Genomic DNA, 25,804 nt, shown 5'->3' with positions numbered 1-25,804 from the left:
TTTTTGCTTTGCATTTTCAATACTCGAGGCAAAAAAGTTTCCAGGTCAGAATTGTGTGTCAAATGTCTTCATTTTTGGGCTCAAAATAGACGTGGCTGTGTAGAATTAGTTTTACTAACACATGCTTGAGTGTCAGCTTCAGCTGTTGCTGAGCTAAAGATCAGAAAGGATGTGATTTGTTGGTGGCGGTGCTGCACATGTCACTCTCTAAGTACAGTATTGCCCTTTTAAGATGCTTAATTGTGTAATGTTGCAGGTCAGATTAAACTAGAGATGCCTAATGTCTTTACTGGTATGCAAAAATTCATGTTTTAAAATGTTAATGATGAAAAAATACACATTTCTTATATTTATTGATTCGGTGTGTGAAACAACAATACTGTATTGACCGTCACAGAGCTGTGTTCTTGTTAAAGTGATCAATTGAATAACTTTGTCTGACATTGGCTGACTCTAAATAATAAGATCTTATACTAGTCATCCTTGCTATCACATGCATCTGAGGTGGATGTCTTTTGAAATTTCCAGAGATAAAATTCAAGAAAGGTCATAAGAAATAATTTTGACAATGTTTGAATATTATGTAAATAGTTTTTGGGGTTTCTGGTTTGTTTGAAGAAAAACAATAAATACTTCAGAAAGAAGCAATGTGTGAACTTTTCTCTCTATTTAGCATTTGACATAAAAAATAGGGGGCCAGTTGCCATTTTTCTACCTCCATAACTTGTTTATAAAACAACTGATGGCATGTGTGCATCTCGTGTGAGTGTATATAATATTAAACATTTTCAAAGGATAAATTACGAAACATTTGAATAACTGAAAACATTAGAATTAAATATTGCGTTGGAAATATAGTAATAAATGTACTCTTTGTTACAAAAAACGGTGTCTTGGCGTATGTGGTCCCTGGGAGAGAAAAAAAAAAACATTATTCAATGCATTAATTTTAAAGTAAGTAGTAAAATACTGATTATTGGCATTAAATGTTGGATATTTTTCCAAAACGTCTTATCTGTGTGGAAGCGGAGTTTGACGCAAATATCGCGAGAGTCATGTGACCTGGCAACGCACGTTACGCAGGCATGGCGGCGCCCTGTGCTTACAAACACGACGCGCGAGTTTCTGTGTATGAACACAACGCGTTTATAGTTGAGATGATCGGAAACCGTCGTCTGAATTGAGTGAAACGCATACAATGAGGAATTTAATCTGATTTGTGGGATCCAAAGCACAAGACACGACTGATACGAATTAAAGACACAACAGGTAGAGTGACTCTTTTTGGCTAGACGAGTCAAAATGCTGTTGCACTGAAAAACATCCGTAATTTTAAGAATGCAACCGCAAAAACCTGCAAACTTTCTATATATTGCAATATGTATATATTAGTTTTATTAGGACAGTAACTTCATGTAATCTAGCAGTTGTGGTTTCTGGAGGTAAAAAAACGAATTACCTTTTATATATAGGCTATATGTAAATTGATGCATTATATATGTCTGTGTGTAGAAATGACTTATTGTAAAAAAAACTCTTATTATAGTCAACAATACATATGTCTTTACAATAAAATACACACACACACTATTAAACAATAAAAGAAAATTCTGAGAAGTCCCTGCCTGACACATCACTATTCATTATCGTTTATAAATTATACATTATTTTGATGATCAAAAGGTAAAGTATTCCTAAGGTTCTGCCTATTTTGTTTTGAAGCTTTGATATGCATATAGCAGAAACTATTAATTTAGTAGGTATATAATTATAAGTGATATCTTACTGATTCTAACATAAATTATATGGTTTACAACAAAATAGAAAATACTGTATATCTTATTGCATATTGTTGTCAGAGATCTTGTCAAACGCTCACTGCCACTGTATGTGAAATCCATGATTGAAATATGAATTGTGCATGTTGTACAGGCCACTGAACACAGAGATACCTCTGAAAACGGGATGTCCGGTGCAGCTCAGAGCAGTGATGGTGGTGCAGGACAGGACGCAGAAGCTGATGGAGATCCTCCTCATGAGGCTTATCATCAGGGAGAGGTGGAAGAGGAAGAGGAAGCACCACCAGCAGCAAAACAACCTCGACTGGAGCAGGAAGATATAGGTCTTGATTTACAAATGATACAGATGACTGTGGTGCCTTCAGTGGACACATGTGAAAGCCAAGGTGCAGCTGGGACTTTAGAGGAAGGTAAGGCCATTGTCTTTTTTTTTTTTTAACGCACTTTATAACGTCTGATTTACAGCATCCTGTTTGGCCCACTGTCAATATTCCCCTCTGATGTCTTAATATGTGATATAAACTCCATATGTGGTACTCCTACTGCCATATTTAAAGAATTACATGGATCTTGTCCTTTAGTCTTTCATATGCATCCAATTTTATAGTTAGGCAGCTCTCTGTAAGTGAACTGGCTCCTTCCTAAAATTTGGATGTGATGTTATTTTTCTTGGATCTGAAATAAAATGTGATTGAACAGTTCAGGGTTCATTATTTTTTCATGGTTTGTCATGTGAATGCCATTGAATCTTGTTCAAGTTTCCTGTATAACTGCCTTTAATCACAGATAGTCAGGCAACATTAAAGTAGAGAATAGTGCCTCAATTCCCTGTAGCATAAATGTTTAAATATATGTATATAATTGGATTTGGTTGTGTAGTTTTTAACCCCCTAGAGGAAATAATTTTATTCAGGTGGGTTTTTAGTAAAGATGTATCTTAATATTTTTTTTTACAATATATAATATGAGGTGACCTGCTTTATGTAAAACATAATAGATTCTATAAATCTACTAATATGACTGAGGTCTACATCATGTGAGTGGACATAATATTAAACAATTTCTGTTTTCAAAACATTTAAATCAGGACATTATACATTAATTAGAAATACTGGAAAAAATTAATGTTTACTTATTTATTTCCTGGGATTCACTGAATAACTGACCCTATTACAAACATGCAAGTTAACATTTGGCTTATGTTTAATTAAATTAAATTAGTAGCATGTTAAGGGGGAAAAATAGAAATTAAGTTTTGGACAACAGATACTAGACACAAAAATGTATGTTTTGTCACAATAAAAAAGAAATACAGCATTAAGTTCTGTATGTTCATACTATATCGTGCACATTAAAGTTTTTTTTATGAGAAATAGTTCATGCAAAAACAAAAATGTCATTAAAAATTATGAAATTTCAAACCTGTACTGAAATGTATTGGTCTCTCTTTTCCATGCCATCTCAGTGAATAGAGCTTTGCAGCTTCAGAGAATATTGTTGTAAAATTTCAAAAGACTTAAAATTCACAAGTTATATTTTGTGATGCTTTTGAAGCTCAAAAAGCCTCATTCCTCATGTATTGTAATTGTTTGGAAAAGAGCAACCATTGAGCTATTTCATGCAACATACTTAATTTTCTTATCTATGGAAGAAGGTCAAATGTGTTTAGATCAACAAGGTGAGGAAATGTTGACTGATTTTTTTTTTTGCATATTTTCCTTTTTTCTTAAAATTTAAAGTCCATCTGAAATGCACAAAATTAACATTTTCTAAAATCTGTTAATAAATACAAGTACCACAAATTAGCATCTTTCCTTGTCAGCTAAGGTGTCTGTGTTATTTTGATTCTGTCAGTTGCCTGTCATCAGACTGATGAAACAGGACAGGCTATGGGACCTGAGGAAGTTGAAGGAGATGTGGACTGGCGTGAAAGCGGAGCAGAGAACCGAGAAACGCTTGGACCGACTGAGGAGGACAGAGCAGATGAGCCTGAGAAGAACGATTCAGAAGACAAGTCTGCTGAGCAGCGCTAGTAAGTGTACCGCTCATCATAAGCTGATGTGAAAGAGAACATGGTTGTGACAGTTGCAGTGGGACAGGGATATTTTCAGTTGGTCGTTGTGTGGCTGTTCAATGCTGTCTCTTTGCTGTGTTCACAGTCAAGGCCTCGACTTCAGCCAGAACCCTCAGATGCTGACAGGCTCCTGGGCCGAGTACACTCACACTGCTGAGAATTACCTCAGAGGCTGCAAATGGTGATCACTGATGATAGCAAGCTGTTTATGATGGCTGTATAGTGTAAACTGTATCACAGAGATGCTAATGGATTGTCTATATCTCTCTTTATGGCGTCTCTCTGCAGGGCTCCGGATGGTTCCTGCATTGTCTCAAACAGCGCTGATAATGTTCTTCGAGTGTACAACCTCCCTCCTGAGCTGTACAGCAGCCACTGGGATATGCTTTCTGAAATGGTCAGTTCCCTTTGTTTGTAGAACTGATTTTTAGGCCAGTGTTCAAGATGATAAATGGCTTGTGATGCAATTTAAATGTAGATTCTACTTAAAGGCATAATTCACCCAAAAGTGAAAATTATCCCATCATTTACTTACCCTCAAGGTATTCTAAATCTGTACCAGTTTCGTTTTTTCTGTTGAACTCAAAAGAAGATATTTTGAATAATATGGGTAACCTTCATCTTCATTTTGAAAGTCTTGGAGTGAAAGGATCACTTTTTTTTACTGTACTTCAAAACCCTTGATATACATAAATCTGTAAACAGTTTGTGTAGCAGTCACATTTTCTGTACGCAGGATATGAGCCCATAATGCTGTTTCTGTTTGTGTGCACTCAGAGTCCAGTGCTGAAGATGGCAGAAGGAGACACCATCTATGACTACTGCTGGTTCCCTAAGATGACCTCTATGGACCCAGACACATGCTTGTGAGTTTTTCTGTCTGTCCTATTTCAAGGTATCCTAAATCAGTAGTTAAAAGCATCTAGAGCAGTTTTTTAACAATTATGAATTGAATCCATCTGAGATTTTTTTTTTTTTTCTTTTAAAAGAGCATTTTTATCAGGCTTCTATGAAAATATCATTGGAGATTTTTTTAAAATAAATATATTTTATTTACTTATATAATATATATATTTTATTTACTTATATATAATATATATATATATATATATATATATATATATATATATATATATTTATTTATTTATTTATTTATTTTTTTTAATATGTATGCATCTGTGCATCTCAAAAAATTTGAATATCATAAAAAAAGTTAATTTTTTTGGTAACTTGTTTCAAAAATGTAAACTTTCATATATTCTAGACTCATTACATGTAAAGCAAAACATTAAAAAAGTTGTTTTGTTTTAATTTTGATGATTAGAGCTTACAGCTCATGAAAGTCAAAATCCAGTATCTCAAAATAATAGAATATTTATATTTGAGTTTCATTAATGACCATCCCTACAGTATAAATTCCGGGTATCTCTTGTTCTTTGAAACCACAATAATGGGGAAGACTGCTGACTTGGCAATGGCCCAGAAGACAATCATTGACGCCCTCCACAAAGAGGGTAAGTCACAGAGGGTCATTACTGAAAGGGGTGGCTGTTCACAGAGTGCTGTATCAAAGCATATTAAATGCAAAGTTGACTGCAAGGAAGAAATTGGGTAGGAAAAGGTGCACAAGCAACAGGGATGACCGCAAGCTTGAGAATACTGTCAAGCAAAGCTGATTCAAACACTTGTGAGAGCTTCACAAGGAGTGAACTGAAGCTGGAGTCAGTGCATCAAGAGTCACCACGCTCAGACGTCTTCAGGAAAAGGGCTACCAAGCCACTTCTGAAACAGAGACAACGTCAGAAGTGTCTTACCTGGGCTGTGGAGAAAAAACTGGACTGTTGCTCAGTGGTCCAAAGTCCTCTTTTCAGATAAAAGTAAATTTTGCATTTCATTTGGAAATCAAGCTCTGGAGGAAGACTGGAGAGGCACAGAATCCATGTTGCTTGAAGTCCAGTGTGAAGTTTCCGAAGTCAGTGATAATTTGGGGTGCCGTGACGTCTGCTGGTGTTGGTCTATTGTGTTTTATCAAGTCCAAAGTCAATGCAGCCGTCTACCAGGAGATTTTGGAGCATTTTATGCTTCCATCTGCTGACAAACTTTATGGAGATGCTGATTTGCTTTTCCAGCAGAACTTTAGCATAGGCCACAGTGACAAAACCACTTCCAAGTGGTTTGCTGACCACTCTATTGTGCTTGATTGGCCAGCCAACATGCCTGACCTGAACCCCATATGGAGTCTATGGGATATTTTCAAGAGAAAGATGAGATACAGTCGATCCAACAATCCAGACGAGCCGAAGGCTCAATAGTGCCTCAGCAGAGCCACAGGCTGATCGCTTCCATGCCATTCCTCCCTGATGCTGGAGTTTGTGCTAAAGGAGCCTCGACCAAGTATAAAAGAACATACTTTAAAGAACTTGAACTTTTCTGTTTTGCAAATCGTTTTTTTTTTTTTTTGATTGATCTTAGGAAATATTCTAATATTTAGATTTACTGGATTTTTTACTTTCATGAGCTGTAAGCTCTATCAAAATTAAAACAAAAAAAAACTTTTGAAATAAATTGCAAAAAATTAACTTTCACAATATTCAAATTTTTTTAGATGCACCTCTCTATCGCTCTCTCACTCTCTCTCTATATATATATGCATACACAGAGAGAGTGTGTGTGTGTGTGTGTGTGTGTACCAAAAAGTGTGAGGTTTTTATTTATTTATTTTTTTTATAAAGGTTAGTCATTTTTATGATCCGAAATATAGCAAAAACTGCAATAGTGTGTAGTGTTATTGCAATTTAAAGTAACATTTTTTTTTTATTCTTAATATATATATCATATCTGTTTTAATGTATTCTAATTTTTAGCAGCCATTACTCCAGTCTTCAGTGTCACATGATCCTTCAGAAATCAACGTAAAATTCTAATATAATATAATTTTTTGGACACTGTGATACATTTTTTCAGGATTCTTTGATGAATGGAAAGCCTTAAAGAACAGAATTTTATTGAAGTTGAATGTTTTTGTAACAATATAAAAATCTTTTGATAATTTAAGTGTTTTTGCTAAAGTTTAGTTTTAATTTATTTAAAAAAATCTTGCTGACCCCAGACTTTTAAACTCGAGAGAAAGATGAGTATCTATTTACAAAATATTAGTTTTCATTATGTCTGTTACGTTTGGGTTAAGTGTTAAGAACAGGCTTTTCCCTTAATTATGCTGTTTGGAGAATCACTGTCATTGCGGTCTGTGTGTGGAATGTTAAGGACTGTGCTTGCTGGGTGGTTTGAACCCCTCATTAATACTGGTCATTTTGTATTTATCTCAGTTGTTGTTTTGAAAGCTAGCAGGCGAGGAAAAAAGCACCGCAGGCTATTATCTTTCTGGCAGTACTGCTGACAAAGTCAGACCTGTGTAACAGTGTCCAAATTGATATGCAACGTGTGAATGCGTTATTCTGTTTGTGCTGCAGAGAATAATTGTGATTGGCTTTTCATTCAGCTCATGACAAAATAAAACAGGCTCTACATGACAATGTTTGTGACCCCTGATCTAGAGGAAGATCAGAAGAAGCTTTTTCACTTTACAAAACGACACTGATACTTAGACTAATGTGATATTCATGGCTATCAGGAAAGGTTAGACAAAGGTTTTAAAGGAATAGTTTACCCAAAAGATTGACATTCTCTGATTAATCATGGTCAAGTTTCAATCACTGCGGATGTCCACGCTCACATTTTTCACAATTGCCTGGTCTACAAAGTGGCCCTGTTAATTCTTTCCAGAGACATGGCACATCTTTAAAGAGATTGTGTTTTGTTTAATTAAGCTGCTATTGTTCAGGATCAGCATTGCTGTGTCTCCCTTCTGTTATGATCATTGCTGATGAGCCTTGTCTCCTCCTTTGGCGGAGATTGTTGGATTCAACCCAGAATGTAAATTTCAAGGCTTGTATTTATTTAGGCTGCTCACATTTCCTGTACCTTCTGCGAAACCCTCTGGAGCGACTGAGTGGTTTTGATTGCATCCATTTATAAAACTGTTAGTTCTGGCTCTGAAATATGACTGAAATTTGCACCGTGCCTAACTACATCCATTTTGTACAGATGTGTTTGTGCATATATGTATATGTGTGTGTGTGTGTGTATATATGTATATGTGTGCGTGTGTATATATTAATTCCAAAATTCCAGTAGAGAGGTATAAGAAACTCATTCATGATTACAGGAAGCGATTGATTTCAGTTATTTTTTCCAAAGGGGGTGCTACCAAATATTAAGTTAAGGGTGCCAATAATTTTGTCCAGTGCATTTTTTGGGGTTCTGTGTGGAATTGTATCAGATTTGACTTTTCTTCTCTGTTTTCTGAGAGAAGGGTTGCATTTTCTGACAGAGTTTCAAAGGGTGACGATTTTTTTGGCCGTGACTGTATTGCTGTTAGTTATAGTCAGTATAAGTTAAATAATTGATTGTGAATTGACATCATCATAAGTGTAGTTAAAAATCAAGCTTAAATGGCAAATTATCATGTTTTATTATGTATTAACATTTGCAGAAAATAAAATGTTAATTTAAATGTAAATTAAATGTTAATTTAAAAAAAAAAAAAAGTATAACTCTTAAGTGATATTAAAACAATATTGACATAAACCCATTATAATAGATGTGACCCTGGACCACAAAACCAGTAATAAGTGGTAGCACGGGTATATTTGTAGCAATAGCCAAAAATACATTGTATGGTTCAAAATTATTGATTTTTTTAATGCTAAAAATCATTAGGATATTAAGTAAAGATCATATTCCATAAATATTTAGTTTTCCTACTGTAAATATATAATAAATTACAGTGATATGCATTGCTAAGAACTTAATTTGTACAAATCAATTTTTTTGCACCCTCAGATTCCAGATTTTCAAATAGTTGTATCTCAGCCAAACATTGTCCGATCCTAACAAACCATACATCAATGGAAAGTGTATTTATTCAGCTTTCAGGTGATTTTGTGGTCCACGGTCAAAAAAGCCACTGCCTCTGTCAGTGTTTGGTCAGCTCTGTCAATTTTTTTCCCATTCATTTAATTTGTGCATGTTTTCGCAATTAATACAATAAGTGTGATCATATAATTTTACTTTAGTGAAAGGTTGTGGAAAAAAAGACGTTAGCAAAGCTACTTCAGGAGGTGAAAACTTATGCAGTGCTAATAGTTTCACAGAAATTGACACGTTATTTTTCCCAGCTCTCTCTCTCTATGTATATAACTCTGTGTGTGTTAGGGTTTATTAAAAGTAGTGCTGGAATTGTTTAGGGAGGAAGTAAGTGGTCTCTTATTCTTCCTCTCCAGTCCTCTGTCGCTTCAGTTCTCATTTAATGATGTCCTCTTTGATGGTTATGTTTTTTGTGGGACAAAAGGCAATGGAACAGAAATCAGTCCAAATCAATGCCAGTCGTCACGGATGGCTGTGGCAGGTTACTAACGAGGGCTCGTTAACTGTGGCATGTGCTGTTTCACCCACACGCAGCGTCAGTTCTGATCAAACGTTGTTTGGGATTACAGAATCCACCCTGCAGCGACCGAAAATGACAAAGAAAATGAAGGAATGACAAGTCATGGGTCAAGGACGGAACTGTAAACTTCATAAAAAACTCATAAAGATGAAGAGGATGAGGTTAAAGAAGTCAGACGAGACATGCTCCGTAGTAATCTGTCATCTTGTGTCTGCTTGTAGTGATCATGTTTACAGGTATTTCTGAAGCATTATGAAACGCAGCAGTTTCCGAGCAAAGCTCTTGCAGGCATTCGTAGCGTAATATTCTGACTGCTGCCATTGGCTGAAGAGCAGCTTGAATGTCCACAGGGGTTGATCATTATCTCTGACTTATGATTGGCCGTTCCCTCCAGGGGAGGTGCTTAGTATTCAGGTCATTTACTTCCTCCATCTCTACTCAAGTCATTTTGGTGTAGTTTCTCATTATACACTTTTAAACTATGTTGCCCTCCTGTTGAGACAGAACGACGGATCTGTACTTAAGGAAATGGTTCACCCAAAAATAGTTCAAGTTCATTTTCATTTTCTCACCCTCGTGTCATTCCGAACCCATTTGACATTATTCTGTGAAACACAAGTGGAGATCATTTAATAAATATCTGGTTGAGTAGACTGAATTCAATGGCAGTATATGGTGACTTACATTAACGCTTAATAAAGTACCCTAAAGGTGTGGTGACATTTACCGCTGTGCAATGAATTTTCACACAAAATCTAGTCATTTCAATAGGAATCCCTATGATTGGGAATGCGAATGGACTTATTTTGCCTTAAATGTGTGGCCACATTAACAAAATTTAGACAAAAAAGGTCTGTTTTCTATAACGTAGTGATGTATAAAGCACAGCATACAGAAGTTACTTTCAAAACAAGCAGCTTTCTGTTGATCGGCTTGTTTGACATTCTCGAACATGAACAAAATCTGCACAAGGAACTTTTTCACCCTTATGCAAACCTATTGAAATAATTGGATTTTTTTTCTACAAAATTTGACCAAGCATTAATTAATGTGACCACACTGTAAGAATGTGAGCAAAAAATTATTGTGACTTGCTGATCATTTTCTAAGTGTTTTGATAATTTGGTAAAAAAATATCCCACAGAGGAGACTGCTGGGATCCTGATAATTTATCAGTTTTACAGTAAAATTGTAGCATTGTATTTGAACATCGTATCATCTAAGTTTTCACATGAGAACTTACATTGTTTTATTCCATCCCAAAGCACAGAGATGGTTTATAAACAGGATTTTTCAATGTTCTGAAAACTTGAATTTAATACATTGTATTGTCCCTTATCAATGCAAAGTTATCACAAAATAATAAAGATTCATGCTGATATACCAAAACCTCTTGTATAGGGATTTTCCAAACTTTTGAATGGCATGCACTCGTATGCCTCCTTTTTTTTATCTAGCAGTAGACGTAGTCTTTCACTTAATTTTTTTAGCTCTTCATTTGCTAGATTATCTGTTGTGAATGGGTCTTTTGTGTTGTGAGTTTGAAAGAAAGCCAGTCTGACTGTCAAGTCTGATGTTGCAGTCTCTTGTTTTTCCCAAAACAATAGATTTCGTTGGGGAAAGTTTTGCGATTTTGCAATATATTCTAGTTTCCTTCTTTTCTTTTCCCTTCAGCATTGCCAGCAGTAGTCGAGACAACCCCGTCCACATATGGGACGCGTTTTACGGGGACCTCCGGGCATCTTTTCGACCCTACAACCACCTGGATGAACTGACAGCAGCCCATTCACTGTGTTTCTCTCCTGACGGCTCTCAGCTCTACTGCGGCTTTGACAAAATCGTCAGGGTCTTCCATACCGACCGTCCTGGGAGAGACTGCGAGCAGAGGCCCACCATGGGTGAGGGTCCCTCTAATATAGAAATAACCGCTACATCAATCACTCTCACTCTTCAAACGCTTCTTAATCGGGGCCATTAAGACGTCTGGCATAGGTGTGGAATGCCTGTAATCCTATTTCATTTCTCTTTGTTTGTTTGGGTAGATTCGTTCCAAACACATTCATGGCGGGAAACATATTTGGCTTGATTAAGCTAATACGGCATGCATGCCTCTGATCTAGACAGTGGCTGTGGATATAATTATCTTAGCATGTTTGTAGTGACTGACTCATTTATGGAGTTTCAACACTGCTATTGTAATTATTGGTCTGGATGTGACACAAAAGATCTTTGTTCAGACTGATGAAGGGTTGAAAGATGCCGCCTAATATATTATATTAAATTATAGTTTTCAGTTAAAATTGGATGCAAATTAAGAGACTTTTTTTTCATAAAATATCTGGCTTGATTTGGTAAAAACCTTTTAAATTATGTAAAATGTTATTTACAAAAAAATGATACTCAAAAATGATATTGTAAAATTGATAATGTAGTTGCATGTTTATGTTCTGATTGGATGAGCCACATACCAAGCAGCTGATATACATAATCTACCAGTCAAAAGTTTTTTTTAAAGAAATTAATACTGTACTTTATTCCGTATGGATGCCCTCAATTGATCAAAAGTGGCAGTAAAGACATTTATAATGTTCCAAATGATTTCCATTTCTAATAAATGCTGTTCTTTGGAACTTCCTATTCATCAAATAATTTGATGAATAATTCATCAAAATTTAACCTTTTAGTATAAAATATTAAGTAGCACAATGTTTTTCAACAATGATAATAAAAAAAGTGTCCTGAACTCCAAATCAGTATATTAGGATGATTTCTGAAGGATCATGCGACACTAAAGACTAGTAATAGCTGCTGAAAATTCTGCCATAACAGGAATACACTACATTAAAATATATTCAAGTAGAAAACAGTTATTTTAAATTGTAATAATATTTTACAATATTCATGTTTTTACTGTTTTTTTTGTATCAAATAAATGCAGGCTTGGTGAACATAAAAGGCTTCTTTCAAAAACAACAACTCCAAACTTTTGAACATTAATGTGCACCTGTGATTGCACATCAGATGAATTCTATTTTAATTGTTCTATATTAATTCTATATTCTGTATCAATTAGTTGTGAGCTTTGACTAAGCAAAATCAGCTTTTTCCTTTTCTGGAAAAATGTCTTCCTCGTCTGGACACTTTTTGTAGTTTCTCATTCTTCAATGATATTTCTTGGTTTTCTAATATGAAACCAAACTAATTACAAGTAACCATTGTTCCTATTTTTCTTCCCGCTCATTTTATACCTTTTTTAAGTCAAGAAACAGGGTCAGACTGGCATTATCTCCTGTATTGCCTTCAGTTCGTGCCGGTCCATGTATGCCTGTGGGTCGTACTCTCGTTCGGCCGGCCTCTACTCCTGTGAGGACGGTTCTCTGCTGGCTCTGCTGCCTGCTCGACACCACGGAGGACTTACACACCTGCTGTTCTCACCAAACGGCTATCACCTGTACACGGGCGGCCGCAAGGTCAGTGGGCTCATATGTGCTGTACTTCTGTCCCTCACAGGTTTATATAGCCAAATTCAGTATGACAGATACATCCACCAATCAGAAACGCTGTTATTTGTTTGCATGTTTTGAACTCCCCAGCTAATGTTATGTGTCACTGCTTTCAGGATTCAGAGATCCTGTGCTGGGACCTCAGAGATCCGGGACAAGTTCTGTTCTCTATGCACAGGAACGTCAATACAAACCAGCGTATCTACTTTGACCTGGACCAGTAAGATAAAGATATATTAGTTTACTAAAAATGACAGCATAGTAATTAGATCCAATTATGTTTTTCTGATGTTGATATCTTTGTGTCTGAAATAGATCTGGCCGATATCTACTGAGCGGGGACACGGATGGTGTGGTGTCAGTGTGGGACACCCTCACAGCGCCACCTGATGGGAACGAGGAGCCACTACAACCTCTGCTGCAGTTTCAGGCGCACACTGATTGTACTAATGGCATCAGGTATAATTAACAGAATTTAAATAACATTTATAAAATGTATGAAATTAAGAACTTAAAGTGATATATAAAATGTAAAGTTCATGAACTCTTTAAAAAGCATAGCTTTAATCACTTCAACTTTTTTCTTGTGGCTCTGTAATTAATTTTCCTAATTTTAGGGGTACTAAAAGGTTAAGTTTGCAGCATAATTTCTAAAGCCTTTAGTCTCCTCTGAAATACATTTATTAAAATTAGAGAAATTATAATTTGTACTTTTTACTAAAAACTTAAAAAGCATATTATCAATTCATGTTGTATTCATGACAGTAAGATTTTTAAACATTTTCAAGTCTCTTATGCTCACAGAGGCTGCATTCATTATTACTAAAAATATTATTGCAGTTTAAAAATAAGTGTTTTCCATTACTCCAAGATCCTTTAGAAATTATAATATGCTTATCTGATACTCAAAACATTCTTATTATTATTACTGTTGAAAACAGTAGTGCTGCTTAATATTTTGTGACTTTATTTTAAGAATAGAAAATTAAAAAAGAAGCATTTGTTTGAAATCTTTTTTTTTTTGTAGCAATGTAAATGTCTTTACGGACATTTATGATCAATTTGTCAGCATCGCATGTGTAACACGAAAATGTGTTACAGAAATGTAAACATCTGCTAAATAATTAAATGCAAATGAGTAAATATTGCTAATTTTACCTACCCTTTTTTTCTTACTTTCTCATTTCTACAGCGTGCACCCTTTAATGCCATTGGTGGCTTCGTCCAGTGGTCAGCGTAAGTTCTGCTGGCCGTCTGACAGCGAGGAATCTGAGTCTGGTTCAGACGAGGGAAATGTGATGTCATCCAATGGCGTTCGGCAGGACAACGCTCTGGTGCTGTGGTGGGCCGGCCCATTGGGCTCAACCAATGAGAGGGGGCAGGAGGAGGAGCCAGCAGTTATTGAGAGCTAGATCTTTTGATTGTAAAACTGCACTCCTGACGACCCATAATCTACTGCCAAACCTATAATGATTGTTTAGGTGAAGAGTAGTAAGACTGTAATTCTGCATCGATTTTAATTGTAGAATAGTCCCTTTTTAAAATCCTCCAGGCTTTTTGTTCTTTGCATGTTGCTGGGTTTGTAAACCTCAATCAATGAATATGTTAAAATCAAGACTGAAATCCTCCAAAATCCATTGAATTTAAACCGGTTCTGACAGCAAATTATGATTCAGATCACCTGGAACACTGATCTGAAATATGAATAATTCATTCATAGATTTAATTTTGTTTGGACGGGTACCTAAATTGATGTTTACGTTGTTTACCAGCAATGCTTTCAGGATGCCCTGTCGTCGCTGGAGTGTGATGCCTCTCAGGTTTCCCATGCAGCAGTGCAGCCTTTCCGATTTACATTGGGTTTGTTTTCCTTTCACCATGTAAAGCCGGTTTTCAGGAAACACGTTGAGCCTTGTCAAGGACTTACTTTAAGGACTGTCAGTGAACGCAGAAGAGTTATTTCAGGAGCAGGTTTAATCCCTGTATGTGATGATTTTGACTATGGGAAGGCTGTGTGTGATGGACTGAGACAGTTTATCTTATGTTAAATGTGCCATAGAGCTACAGTGGGCAGCTGTGAATATATTTTTGTAAGCCAGTAATCTGCTTCATTGTGTGTGAATGTGGTTGTTTTCCTGCCTCTCAATGGGCCTCGTTGCTTTAGCTGAGGCTGTGCATTCCCTTTTATAATAACCTGTTTGTGTTTGTGTATGTGTCAGAGAGAGAGCCTTTGCATATTCTAATGTTAGCTGTCATCTTGACACAATGGTGTGCGTTTTTACAAATGTACACTTTTTACAGCTTTACCTTGTGTGTTTTGTGCCTGTAATTTACTCTTTAAAGCAGTGGGTTTGAATGTTTCAGGCTTGCCAAACATGCTCTAATCAGAGTGCTGAATATCATATTACATTCACTGCTGAAAGCATCAGTTGTTTGTACAAATGTGTAATACTAACCTTTTTTGTACAGATTCTCTGGATTGTAAGCCACATCATTCAGGTCTGCTTGTGGTTTCTTCTGCTCAGAGGAACCATTTGCAACAGGTAGACCATTGTGGCTGAAAAGATTAATAAACATGTTTACATAAAAAATGTCACAGTTTTTCTGTAATTAATGGTTTTTAAAGGCAGTAGCAATCACTATTACTATTGCTCATGCTTAGGTGGGGAACTTCCTGTGTTTGTGCTGTGTACATTAGATATCATGTGCATTTTCAAAGCAATCATGGGCCTAATTCACAGAAGTCTTCTTAAAGTGAGAAAGTTCTTAACATAAATTCTAAGCAATTTGTAAGGATGCTCCTATGTGCATTTTTTTCAAGCATTTTGCAAGTATTTTCTTAAGAGCTGGGATTACAGAATCCACCCTGCAGCGACCGAAAATGACAAAGAAAATGAAGGAATGACAAGTCATGGGTCAAGGACGCAACTGTAAACTTCATAAAGAACTCCTAAAGATGAAGAGGATGAGGTTAAAGAAGTCAGACGAGACATGCTCCGTAGTAATCTGTCATCTTGTGTCTGCTTGTAGTGATAATGTTTACAGGTATTTCTGAAGCATTATGAAACGCAGCAGTTTCCGAGCAAAGCTCTTCCAGGCATTCGTAGCGTAATATTGTGAAATGTTTTTTCACAGTATTGTATTACAGCAAATTCACTACAAATTCAAGTTGATTTTCTTAATTTTTTTTATTATTTTTTCAACTTTTGTGTGAAGAACATTTTAAAAAATTTAAAAATTAAAAGTTTTTTAAATCTAAAAGTCTTGGTGAAATGGAAGTAACTCTAGATGTTTTCTGTATTATGTACAATCTGATTGCAAATAGATTATTGGAAAAGAAAAATATGTAGGGCAGGGACTTTTGTTGTTTACTGGATTATGAGGATTTCCTTCAAAAATGTATGCAAGCTTGCAGTCGACTGTGAAGGAGCAGGGTTTAAGTGGACTTTTTTTTGTGTGTGTGTGGGGGGGGGGGGGGCTAAATTTTATATATATATATATATAGATAGATATAGATAATATGTTGACAATATTTTAGGAATGTGCATGTCTAAGAAAAAGTCTGACATGGTGGATGTTCTGCTGGACAAATCTGATATTTCTGTTATGGCCATTGATCTTTACACAGTTCAGAACAGCTGAATTGAATTTGTTTAATAATGGATGGGTTTTGCAGCATTGACAGTTTTTGAACTGAACTGAATCAACACGAAACTGAATTGTGCACAATAATGACACAATGTGTTTTTTAGAGCTGCTTTACAGCAGAATTTCTTTAATTCTTTAAGAAGTTTGTCATTGTTTTGCTGTTTATTACTGTGAAGCTGCTTTGAAACTATTGTATAAAGCATAAATGTGACTTGACTTGTACGTGGGTGCAAATGACAGGCAGTTGTTGAGTGTAATAAGGTTCTTTGCTTTTTGTGTGGGTGAAAAGAGAATGATGAGGTGTTGGCAAAGCTTGTTCTTCACAGGGATGAACAGCATTTTTTGATAAATTCAGCTTCACGTTATGGGCATTCATCCAGGCATTAATACTCAACAGATATGCAGTGATTTGTGAGGATACCTGGTTTTTAGAGGTGAGGATAAGTGATTTGATGTAAAGGGAGAAGGAAAGGGGTCTAAGTACCGAGCCCTGTGGCACTCCAGTGGGCATTTGCTGTAGGGACACCTAGCATCATGGCAGCAACTTTTGCATGGGCACGCAACTGTTATATTATTTTTAGAAAATGTAAAACTCATTTAATTCTATTTTAATTTATTATGATTATTATTAAAAAATAATGTTTCTTTTAATGTACATTTTAGCTTTTCGGTTTATTTTTTAATTTGTTTCAAAATATTTCTGCTACATCTTCTCGTATGTTTTGGATTAAAAATATCTGAGCTTCCATTTTGGGCTCTTCATATTGCAAAAAATGTGACCCACAGATGAGCATGAACCCTGAAGCAAAACATCTCAAATGACTAGCGCAGTGGGAGGCTGCTCATAAAACACATACACACACACGCTGGCAGGCGTCTTGTCTCAAATCTCTTGGATCAAATCATTCTTGAATGCTAAGCAGCACAGTCTGTTGTTTTGTTGTCCATGTTGCTAAGCGACCATCAGCAAGTCAAAGGCTGAAAGAAAAGACAAAATCCCAAAAGAGAACAAGACATGGTGGAGGGCAGGAAATTGTGAGTTTTTAAGAGCCAATCTTAAAATGGTGCTTCTGTGTGGACCAAGGGTGCAGTGTTTGTGAAGACGAAATGTGGGACACGAGGTCTCTTGAGAAGATGGTGAACAGGACAACTCTAAGCACACAGAGAGTGCTCCACACACACATTCTGGGTGTGGAGCACTACACAAACATATGGTCTCTTCAAGTTTTCATTAGTACGTACCAGGTCACATTTAGGTTCTCCTCCAATAGTCTAATCTGAATTCTCTGAAGGGCAGCACAGAACATTCTCAGCCTTAGACAACCATAGCAAAACACAGAGCAATCAGTGCCATCAACCTCCCCACATCCAGCCTAATGACTGGCATTTACTACCACAGTGTCTGCTACTGGACTTCTGTCTAACAAATACAGAAATGTAGAAAGAGAGGTCAAATTTATACTTGAGTTCATGCACAAGAAGAAAGATTATATATTTTAGACAAACAAAGATATGTACATCACCCAAAGGAAAGTCTACTTGCTTAGAAGTTGCTCTTTCAGAACTCAAAAAGACATTTCACTCAAAGTCTTAAAGGAATATTTCACCCCAAAATGAAAATTATATTCAACCTCAACTTGCATGACTTTGTTGTTCAAAGGCAAAACACTGGACCCCACTGACTTTGTGTGGATGAAAAAAAAAGTTTTCAGAAATGTGTTCTTTAATATTCCACAGAAGAAAGAAAGTCATGCAGGTTTAGAACGACATGACATTATTTTATTCCTGGGTGAACTATCCCTATAAATGTTTTGGTTATGTTTCATTTATGTATTAATTGTGTCTGATGCTTCTCCTGAAATTCCTTAAAATAAATAAAAATTTGACAAATATGACAGTTGTTGACATTACGTGTATAGAACTCTAAATGAATGTGGACAAAAAAGTCTTATATACTTTAGTCTTGGAAGAATTTGATGAGAAATATTTAAAAAAATCTTTGGTATCTTGGCAAATCTGAGCACAGTTTGAAACTTTTCTTTCTGAAACTCAAGGAGGAGACATGTGGGTCTTTTTCCACAGGAGAAACGTGGAGAGACTTTTAATTTGCTCTCCATTAAATCTTGTCAGTGTCCAGGATAAACGAGTGAGATATTAGAGATAACATTTATGGTTTTTCTTTCCTATGTGCATCTGAGACATTTCCTCATGAGGCATGCATAAGATCTTTCATTTATAACATATATTATTTAACAGCCATATGTATTTTTTAAGATCACCACCTGTTTCAACCATTGATTTTTCATGCTTAAGCCACATCTTCTTTCAGAACTAGGAGAACAGTTATGTCCATGGCCATCTCCCAATGCTAGAACAGATGACCACCTAAAATTGGCCTCAAACTTGGTCAATTTACGGCCTGCGATTGGATGGGAGCAGCCTGACACCCCGGCCATGGAGGAATTTCAGCAGTTGGCAGGGAAGGAGAAACGTGCTGCCCTTAGACTCCAAGAGGAGGTGAAAATTTGTAATCCTCAAGTGAACCATGTCAAAAAGGTAATTAATACAGACATATTAGACTGTAACACTCTGTCTCCTGGAATTCAAAAAGCCATATTTCAGTCTCCAGGGGAGCAGTCCGGAGAGATTTTATTAGGCCTTGATTAAAACTTTCTGATAAAAAGAGTCAGCTTCTAATTCAACTTCTTTTTCCCTGTCCAGCAGCAGCAGATTAAACCTCAACTTCTCTCCTCGTTGCATCCGAGTGTCAGATTTAATGAATGATCCGGTTGCTACTCCAACGTCAGTAGCAGTCAAAGCTTTGCCATTGTGTCAGAGAAATGAGAAGAGCTTTTGTAATAGGGTGTAATTGCTTGTGTAATTGCTCTCCAGGGAAAGCAAGCAGCAGCCAAACGCAGAAATGACTCTCCTCTTCAAAAGCCCAGTACAGTTGCCCTGCCAACACTGATCATCCATCCTTTTCTTTCTCTCCCTCCCTAACGTCCGCTGTCTCCTTGTGTTCTCTCTACCTCTCCATCTCCCACTTTCCGGTTTCATCCCAATATCTTCATCATCTGTTCCCTTTTTTAATTCATCCTTCTCTGTCCTCCCCATTCGCTTTTAATTCTCTTCCTCTGTTTTCTTTTTGCTGTTCTGCTCTCTCTTTATTTCTTCTCCATCACTTCTTCCCCAGAGTCTGCAGGCCAGTTTTGAAGAGGTCCTGCGAGCAAGGGGCAGGCTGGAGGCTGAAATGAAGTGAGAGCTCCAGGTCGAGCTGCAGGCCCAGTTCAGAGCTCATTGTGAAGGCCTGAGGGCTCCGATGGGGGAAGAGAAGGTCCAGGCCGTAGGGGAGGCCTACAGGAAGCTGCACAAAGAAGCAGAGGAGACCAGAGAGAAAATAATACACACTGTACGAGAAGAGACACAGGTGTGTGCGTCCATGGTCTTGTTTGTCTATCATTATTATTGGACGTTTGCTTCACACAATAGTTAAATCAGATAAACCTACATTGGGATGACCTACAGTACCTTAAGGTCAGCTTCATAAAGGCTAAGATACACTTTAGCGGCAAAGAAATCCGACTGTATTGTTGCTTCATATCTCCTGTGTCTGGGACAAATAGTTAAATCAGATAATAGTGATAATAGACAAATAATTGTGCTTGAACATATTGCAAAGACTACAGCCAACAAGGAACTGGCACTTGCGTTCTGTGTCTTTATGAGAGGAATAACTGCCTATAGCAGCGGCTGGCAGTAGTCTATATTCGTCATTCAAAAAGGGAATGCCAAACTTGCACTGCGGATATACAAACTATAAACAAAGAAGTGCTTGCTTACCAAATTGAATATGAATGATGCTGATAAGTTTTAACTTTGTTCATTCCACACAGCCACGTCATTGTGTAAATATTCTCATATTGGAATGCTCAGGTAAAGCGTAGATGTAAAATTAGAAAAGCCACGAGTGTACTCTTTTGACTTTATTGTTTGCTTGCTTTCAATTTAGTTTTATTTCTTGTACAGTGATTCTCTAATGCCGGTATCACTACATCATTTTTGGCCTGATTTTCACTCGATGAAGTGAATTTAAATATTGTAGAGTTAATGAAAGTTATCATGAGTATTGTAATGTTGCAGGCGGATGTCATAAATGTCAGCAGACCAGGACGTTATTAAAAGAAGCGGTTCATTCATAAATTGGTATGATTTTACCTTCCGGCTGTGGAAATGCAAACAGAATACAGAAGACAACCAGCACAGTGCTGAAAAGGGATGGAGCTACATAAGGCCTATCCACCTTTTTGCATTAACAATTTACTTTCAACATACCATGAATAATTCCTAAAGATCCTCCTCCTATCCACAGCAATATTACGGCTGTGTTAAATATCATTATAGTAATATTATATGCCTATATTTCTTAACAATTACATTTTACAGCACCCGTGTGAAAGCAAACCTGGAAAGAAATGAGAATTTGGGGAGAAAAATGGAAGATTCTTTCTGCATTCCAGGGAATTATTCATGGTTTAGCTATATTGGGAGAGCAGACCACAAATACCACAAAGTATAGTGTATGTTATCTTTTTTTCATTTACTTACAGGGGAATAAAAAGGAAACATGAAAATAATCAGGAAGAAAATAATGCAGCAGGCTAAAAAGAGGTATTATAGAAATCGTTGTTACTCTATATCACGTCACATTTATATACCAAACGTAAAATTATCATCCAAACTTCTGAAAATAGAAAAAGAATGAAAATTTACACCCCTTTCAGTCAAAATGACGGATAAGGATTAGTGCATACTTATGATTTGAAAAGATTTGTTGCAGTCTTTTTGAGTGGAACTTCCACAAACCAGAAATGCCTCCCATAATTTAAACGGAGTGTCTATTTACACTAAGATCTTGTTGGCAAAGGCTATTTACACTAACTCCGCCCACTAACGTGTAATTGAGTTAGTCAACAATAAAAAAAGAAGCTAACTCAACATCAGTTTCAATGGCGTAGCTGGTAAGCCATATGCTTTCTTGATGCGAGCGACCCGAGTTCAAGCCCACCTTTTGCCAAACGTTTTTTTTCTCCCTTTTCAAATCTCATATCGCATCAGAAAGGCATTTATTTTCAATAAAAATTAAGGAAATAATAGTATCGGGTAGGGTTAGGGTAGGTGTAGGGAGGGCTTTATTGTCCCAATAAGGTGGCATCCATTTAATAAATTTGAATTAAAATTATAATTTACACTCAGTACGTTATTATTGCGTACTGTTTTATAATGTACTACAATACTGAGGTGCAGATAATTGCCACTATTTGCAATAAGTAGTATAAATAGCAGAAAATCTTGCTATTTTAACATAGTGTAAATAGAATCCATCGCTATTTGCACTTTTTGCACATCTATTGCTATTTGCACAGTGTAAATAGCGTCTATTTCTATTTACACTTAGTGCAAATAGCCGCTGCCTAATTTAAAATGCAGTAGCCTCAATTAGGAAAAAAGGTGGGTACCTGGCATAAGCTGAACAGCCAATGAGAGTGATTTCTCTCACCAGACTCCCAACTTTGATTCGTCATGTTCAATCGGCCTAAAAACACTAGCAACCACTTGGAACCCTGGCAAAATTGAGTTGTGCATGGGCCACTATTTCAGAAAATGTAAAAATGTAGTATGATCGGCCCAATGTATAATTATAGAATACAGAATTTTTTTTTGGATATGATACCAGTTGCTGCTGACATTGTTTGGTAATGTGGCTACCATACAAATAAATAAATACGTGGATATTCTTCAAAACAATCTGTTTCACAACACAATGAACACTAACGATAATGTATCAGTATTAAAATTGAATTTGGCTGCGGTAAGATGGTGGCAGTTGCGTTTAAATGAAACAAGAGAGCCACGATGGGGTCCTTCATTTTCAGTGGGAAAATGGCGGAAAGCGGCAAAAATAAAAGCACTGCTTCTGCACCCAAAATCTTGCTGCTTTCGCAAGAATGTACGTCAAACTGATCATTAATCAAATAATATTTCACTAATATTGTAGGGCTGAAAATTGAGCCTTTTTCATTTCATTAAATTTTCAGAATTGTATGCCCCATCAAAAATCACATACAGACATTTATGGAAAATCAGAGCATGCATTACTTGGTTTGCCAGGTAAAACCAAGTGCAATATAGGCTATTGCTTATTAAATTATGACATGGTAAACTATACTAATCATACACCATACACAATAAAGAAGCATATTTAATTTAATTCCCATGATATTGTAAATAATGAATAGCATTGCACGAGTCGATGTGAAAATTAGTGAAAATTTGCATCAGGTTCTGTTGTATGCAAATCAGACAGACACAAATCTATAATAATCAAGTTACTACTGATTTGATTTAACTACTTTATGTAAATAATTTGCAAAGTTTAAAATCTGACCCGACCAATCGGAATCAAGTAGAGTTGTGAGTCATTCACCTTGCTCATTGCTTTCCTCTGTTTCTCAGGAGTGTGTGAGGAGGTGTGTGCAGGGTGCCGAGAGAAGTATTCGTGAGGAGTGTGACATGAAGGCAGAAAGAGAGAAACAGGCCCTACAGGACAGACATGAAGAGGAGATATCTGAGCTACAAAACAGGTAAAAATACACATGAAACAGCTTCCTGTTGTGATGCATCTCAGCTATTCTCTTTCTCCTTCCCACCTTTTGTAAATTTCATCAGTTCCTCTCTTTGTATCTCTCTCCCTTCTCCCTTTTCTTCAAGAATCTTAGAATATATGGATTTTGTTGTCTACATCAACACTGTGTTTCTCCACCACTTTTTTTTTTCACTGAAATGGTGCATGACGGTGCATGTGTGTTCCAGGATACAGCAGCTGCAGGACAGTCTTTAGCAGGCCTGCAGGGAGCGCATTCAGTATGAAGCAGAGTTTAAGGTCAGCCCTTGTAATGAGGTCATCATGAATAAATGAACAGCTTTAAAAAGGGACCCGCTCAAATCCAGCATCTGCAACACCCTGCAACAAAATGACGGAATAACAGAACTTTCTCTTTTCCTATGCCAGCACGTCCTCTGATGTTTGGTTCTTATTAAGCTTAGTTTGTTTTCCCCCCATGAGTCTGTGTTCCTCCCCATCTTAATAGACAACAGCTTTGACATTTGACCTTTTGCTTGAAGACGTTTCCATCTTTGGTCATTATGATGATCCACCTGTCTAACTAAATTCAATCAGCATGCTTGTGTGCTTCCATCTCTCTTCCTGTCTTTCAGAAGGTGCAGGCCAGCTGCAGGCAGTTTGTGGACTTGACTGATTCCTCCCTCCACTCTGATTACCTCTTAAAGCTGCGCAGACTGGGGAGAGAGCCAGGTCTCATGGACACTGCGACACAGACTGATGAGATCACCTCCTAACTGTGTTCTTGTGATGGCAGCGTTCTCACATCAAAGCGTCTGGGTATTTGACATGATATAGCAGTCACAGCAGTGTCCTGCAGTACATGCTGTACTTTGTATATTTTACTTTGTAAAATCATTCTAAGCATTTGTCTAACATGTTCTAGAAACTGTAGGGTTTAGAGACATATAGAAATGTCATTTGAAAATATATTTGATGCACTGCAGAATTATTTAAGTGAACTGCAAAAGCTTGAAAGTGGCTAGAAATGATGAAAAACATCTAAAATATACTTTCCTTCATACGTTTATCTTCCTCAGTCCCAAGATTGAAAACTTTACAACCCATTTTTTAGTTATGAAATGTGTTGACGCTGTAAAAACAATTCTGTAGTTTTTACAAAATAATTTTGGCAGCTGTGGTTGTCAGAATAATTTTGTAAAAAATACAGAAAAACTGTAAACACATTTACAGAAGAAAACTGTAAAATGTACAGCATAAAACTGTAATTTACAAACAGGGAAATTTGACTACCACTAAATTCAACAACACACACTGCTATTAAAATCTGTTTTGTACCTTTAACATACTGACAACCACCATAATAATGCAGGTGGTAAAAGAGAAAGCCACATGAAGAATCGAAGCTCATCACAAGCAGCTTCTCCACAAGCAGAAGTATATATTAATATATAGAAGGTGCACAGATTCATTCATGCAAACACAAAACACCATCATGGTAACACACATGATACTTAAATAATGCAATAAACTTTCATTAAACAACAGATGTCATAACATAAAGCCCAAATGTACATAACTGATATGGGGGGGGGGGGGGGGCAACAATTAATATATTTCCAGTATATAAAAAGTATACTGTATAATGATATATCAAAATGTTTTTTTTTCAGTTTTGTAAGATAAAGGTAAGTACAGCATATTTTCTCTGTCTGCATGTAAAACTATGATGAACAAATATTTTTATCAGATAAAATTGTATTAAATAATTCAGAATATTTAATACCCTATTATTGTAGCGTAGTGATTGACACTACTGATGAACAACATATTAAATATGTAATAATGTCCTGGAGCAACTTACACATTGTTATTTTAATTACATTAACATGCATTGTGTTTATTGTTACTCATTGATCCAAATGTACAGTATACTAGACATTTTCACCGGATGAAAAAAAATATATATATATTTGCCCTTTCACAGCAAGATTCCTTAATGACAAATAGGCAAACATATTACAGGTAAAAAACAAAAACAATATTTAAAAAAAAAAAAATGCAAGTCGTCAAAAAGCCTAGCTATGTATCAGCTACCCTGCTTTAAATACCATTTTTAAAATGCCATTTAAAGTCTTGATGAATTGGGACAGCAGTAGAATATAAAATAAATGTGACGTGAATCGATGGATGGATGAAACTGATGGATTAATCGTTTATAATTGTTATATTAATATTACATAAAATTATATTAATATTAGATCAAACTGATTTGGCTGTCTAAAAGGGCGTCAAAATTTGCAGTAGCGTTAATGGGCTGTAGTAGCAATACTTCACCGCCGGGTGTCAGTGTAGGCAAGGTTTTACTCCTCCGCCCTTTGGGTCCCATCAGCAGGGTTTAGTCCATTATACACTTCCTAATTGTAGTTTTCAGATGTAATAGACCGGCATACAAACACAATTAATTACCGATTTTTCACATACGCAGAACGCCGAAAATCATTGCAGTTTCAATTGGACGGTAGAGATATTTATTAAACAAGCTCCTTATCTGCTGCATATCTTACTAAGCTTTGTCATTAGTGTCGTTACCACCAGCATGAAATGTTATTACATGCACCGTTACCAGCGAAT

The 25,804-nt window shown here is 36.4% G+C and overlaps 1 protein-coding gene across 1 annotated transcript; it reads left to right on the top strand.

Moving 5' to 3' along the window:
* Window positions 1-1,067: 1,067 nt before the first annotated feature.
* On the top strand, window positions 1,068-15,477 carry wrap53 (WD repeat containing, antisense to TP53). Its single transcript, XM_079432062.1, has 11 exons — window positions 1,068-1,269; window positions 1,933-2,209; window positions 3,654-3,831; window positions 3,959-4,054; window positions 4,162-4,270; window positions 4,651-4,739; window positions 11,054-11,277; window positions 12,638-12,849; window positions 12,999-13,102; window positions 13,198-13,341; window positions 14,075-15,477. The coding sequence occupies exons 2-11, from the start codon at window positions 1,966-1,968 to the stop codon at window positions 14,292-14,294; spliced, it is 1,620 nt and encodes a 539-aa protein (XP_079288188.1). The 5' UTR covers window positions 1,068-1,269; window positions 1,933-1,965; the 3' UTR covers window positions 14,295-15,477.
* Window positions 15,478-25,804: the final 10,327 nt, after the last annotated feature.

The sequence above is a fragment of the Barbus barbus genome (assembly GCF_936440315.1).
Source record: "Barbus barbus genome assembly, chromosome: 2".
Taxonomy (NCBI): Eukaryota; Metazoa; Chordata; class Actinopteri; order Cypriniformes; family Cyprinidae; genus Barbus; species Barbus barbus.
Note: the sequence above shows the minus strand (reverse complement) of the source record. Positions and strands in the feature narration are given on the sequence as shown.

Coding starts and splice junctions, on each gene's coding strand:
- wrap53 (XM_079432062.1), top strand. CDS start 1,966: ATGTCCGGTGCAGCTCAGAGCAGTGATGGTGGTGCAGGACAGGACGCA. Junction 2,210..3,653: donor AGCTGGGACTTTAGAGGAAG/GTAAGGCCATTG, acceptor TGATTCTGTCAG/TTGCCTGTCATCAGACTGAT. Junction 4,740..11,053: donor ATGGACCCAGACACATGCTT/GTGAGTTTTTCT, acceptor TTTTCCCTTCAG/CATTGCCAGCAGTAGTCGAG.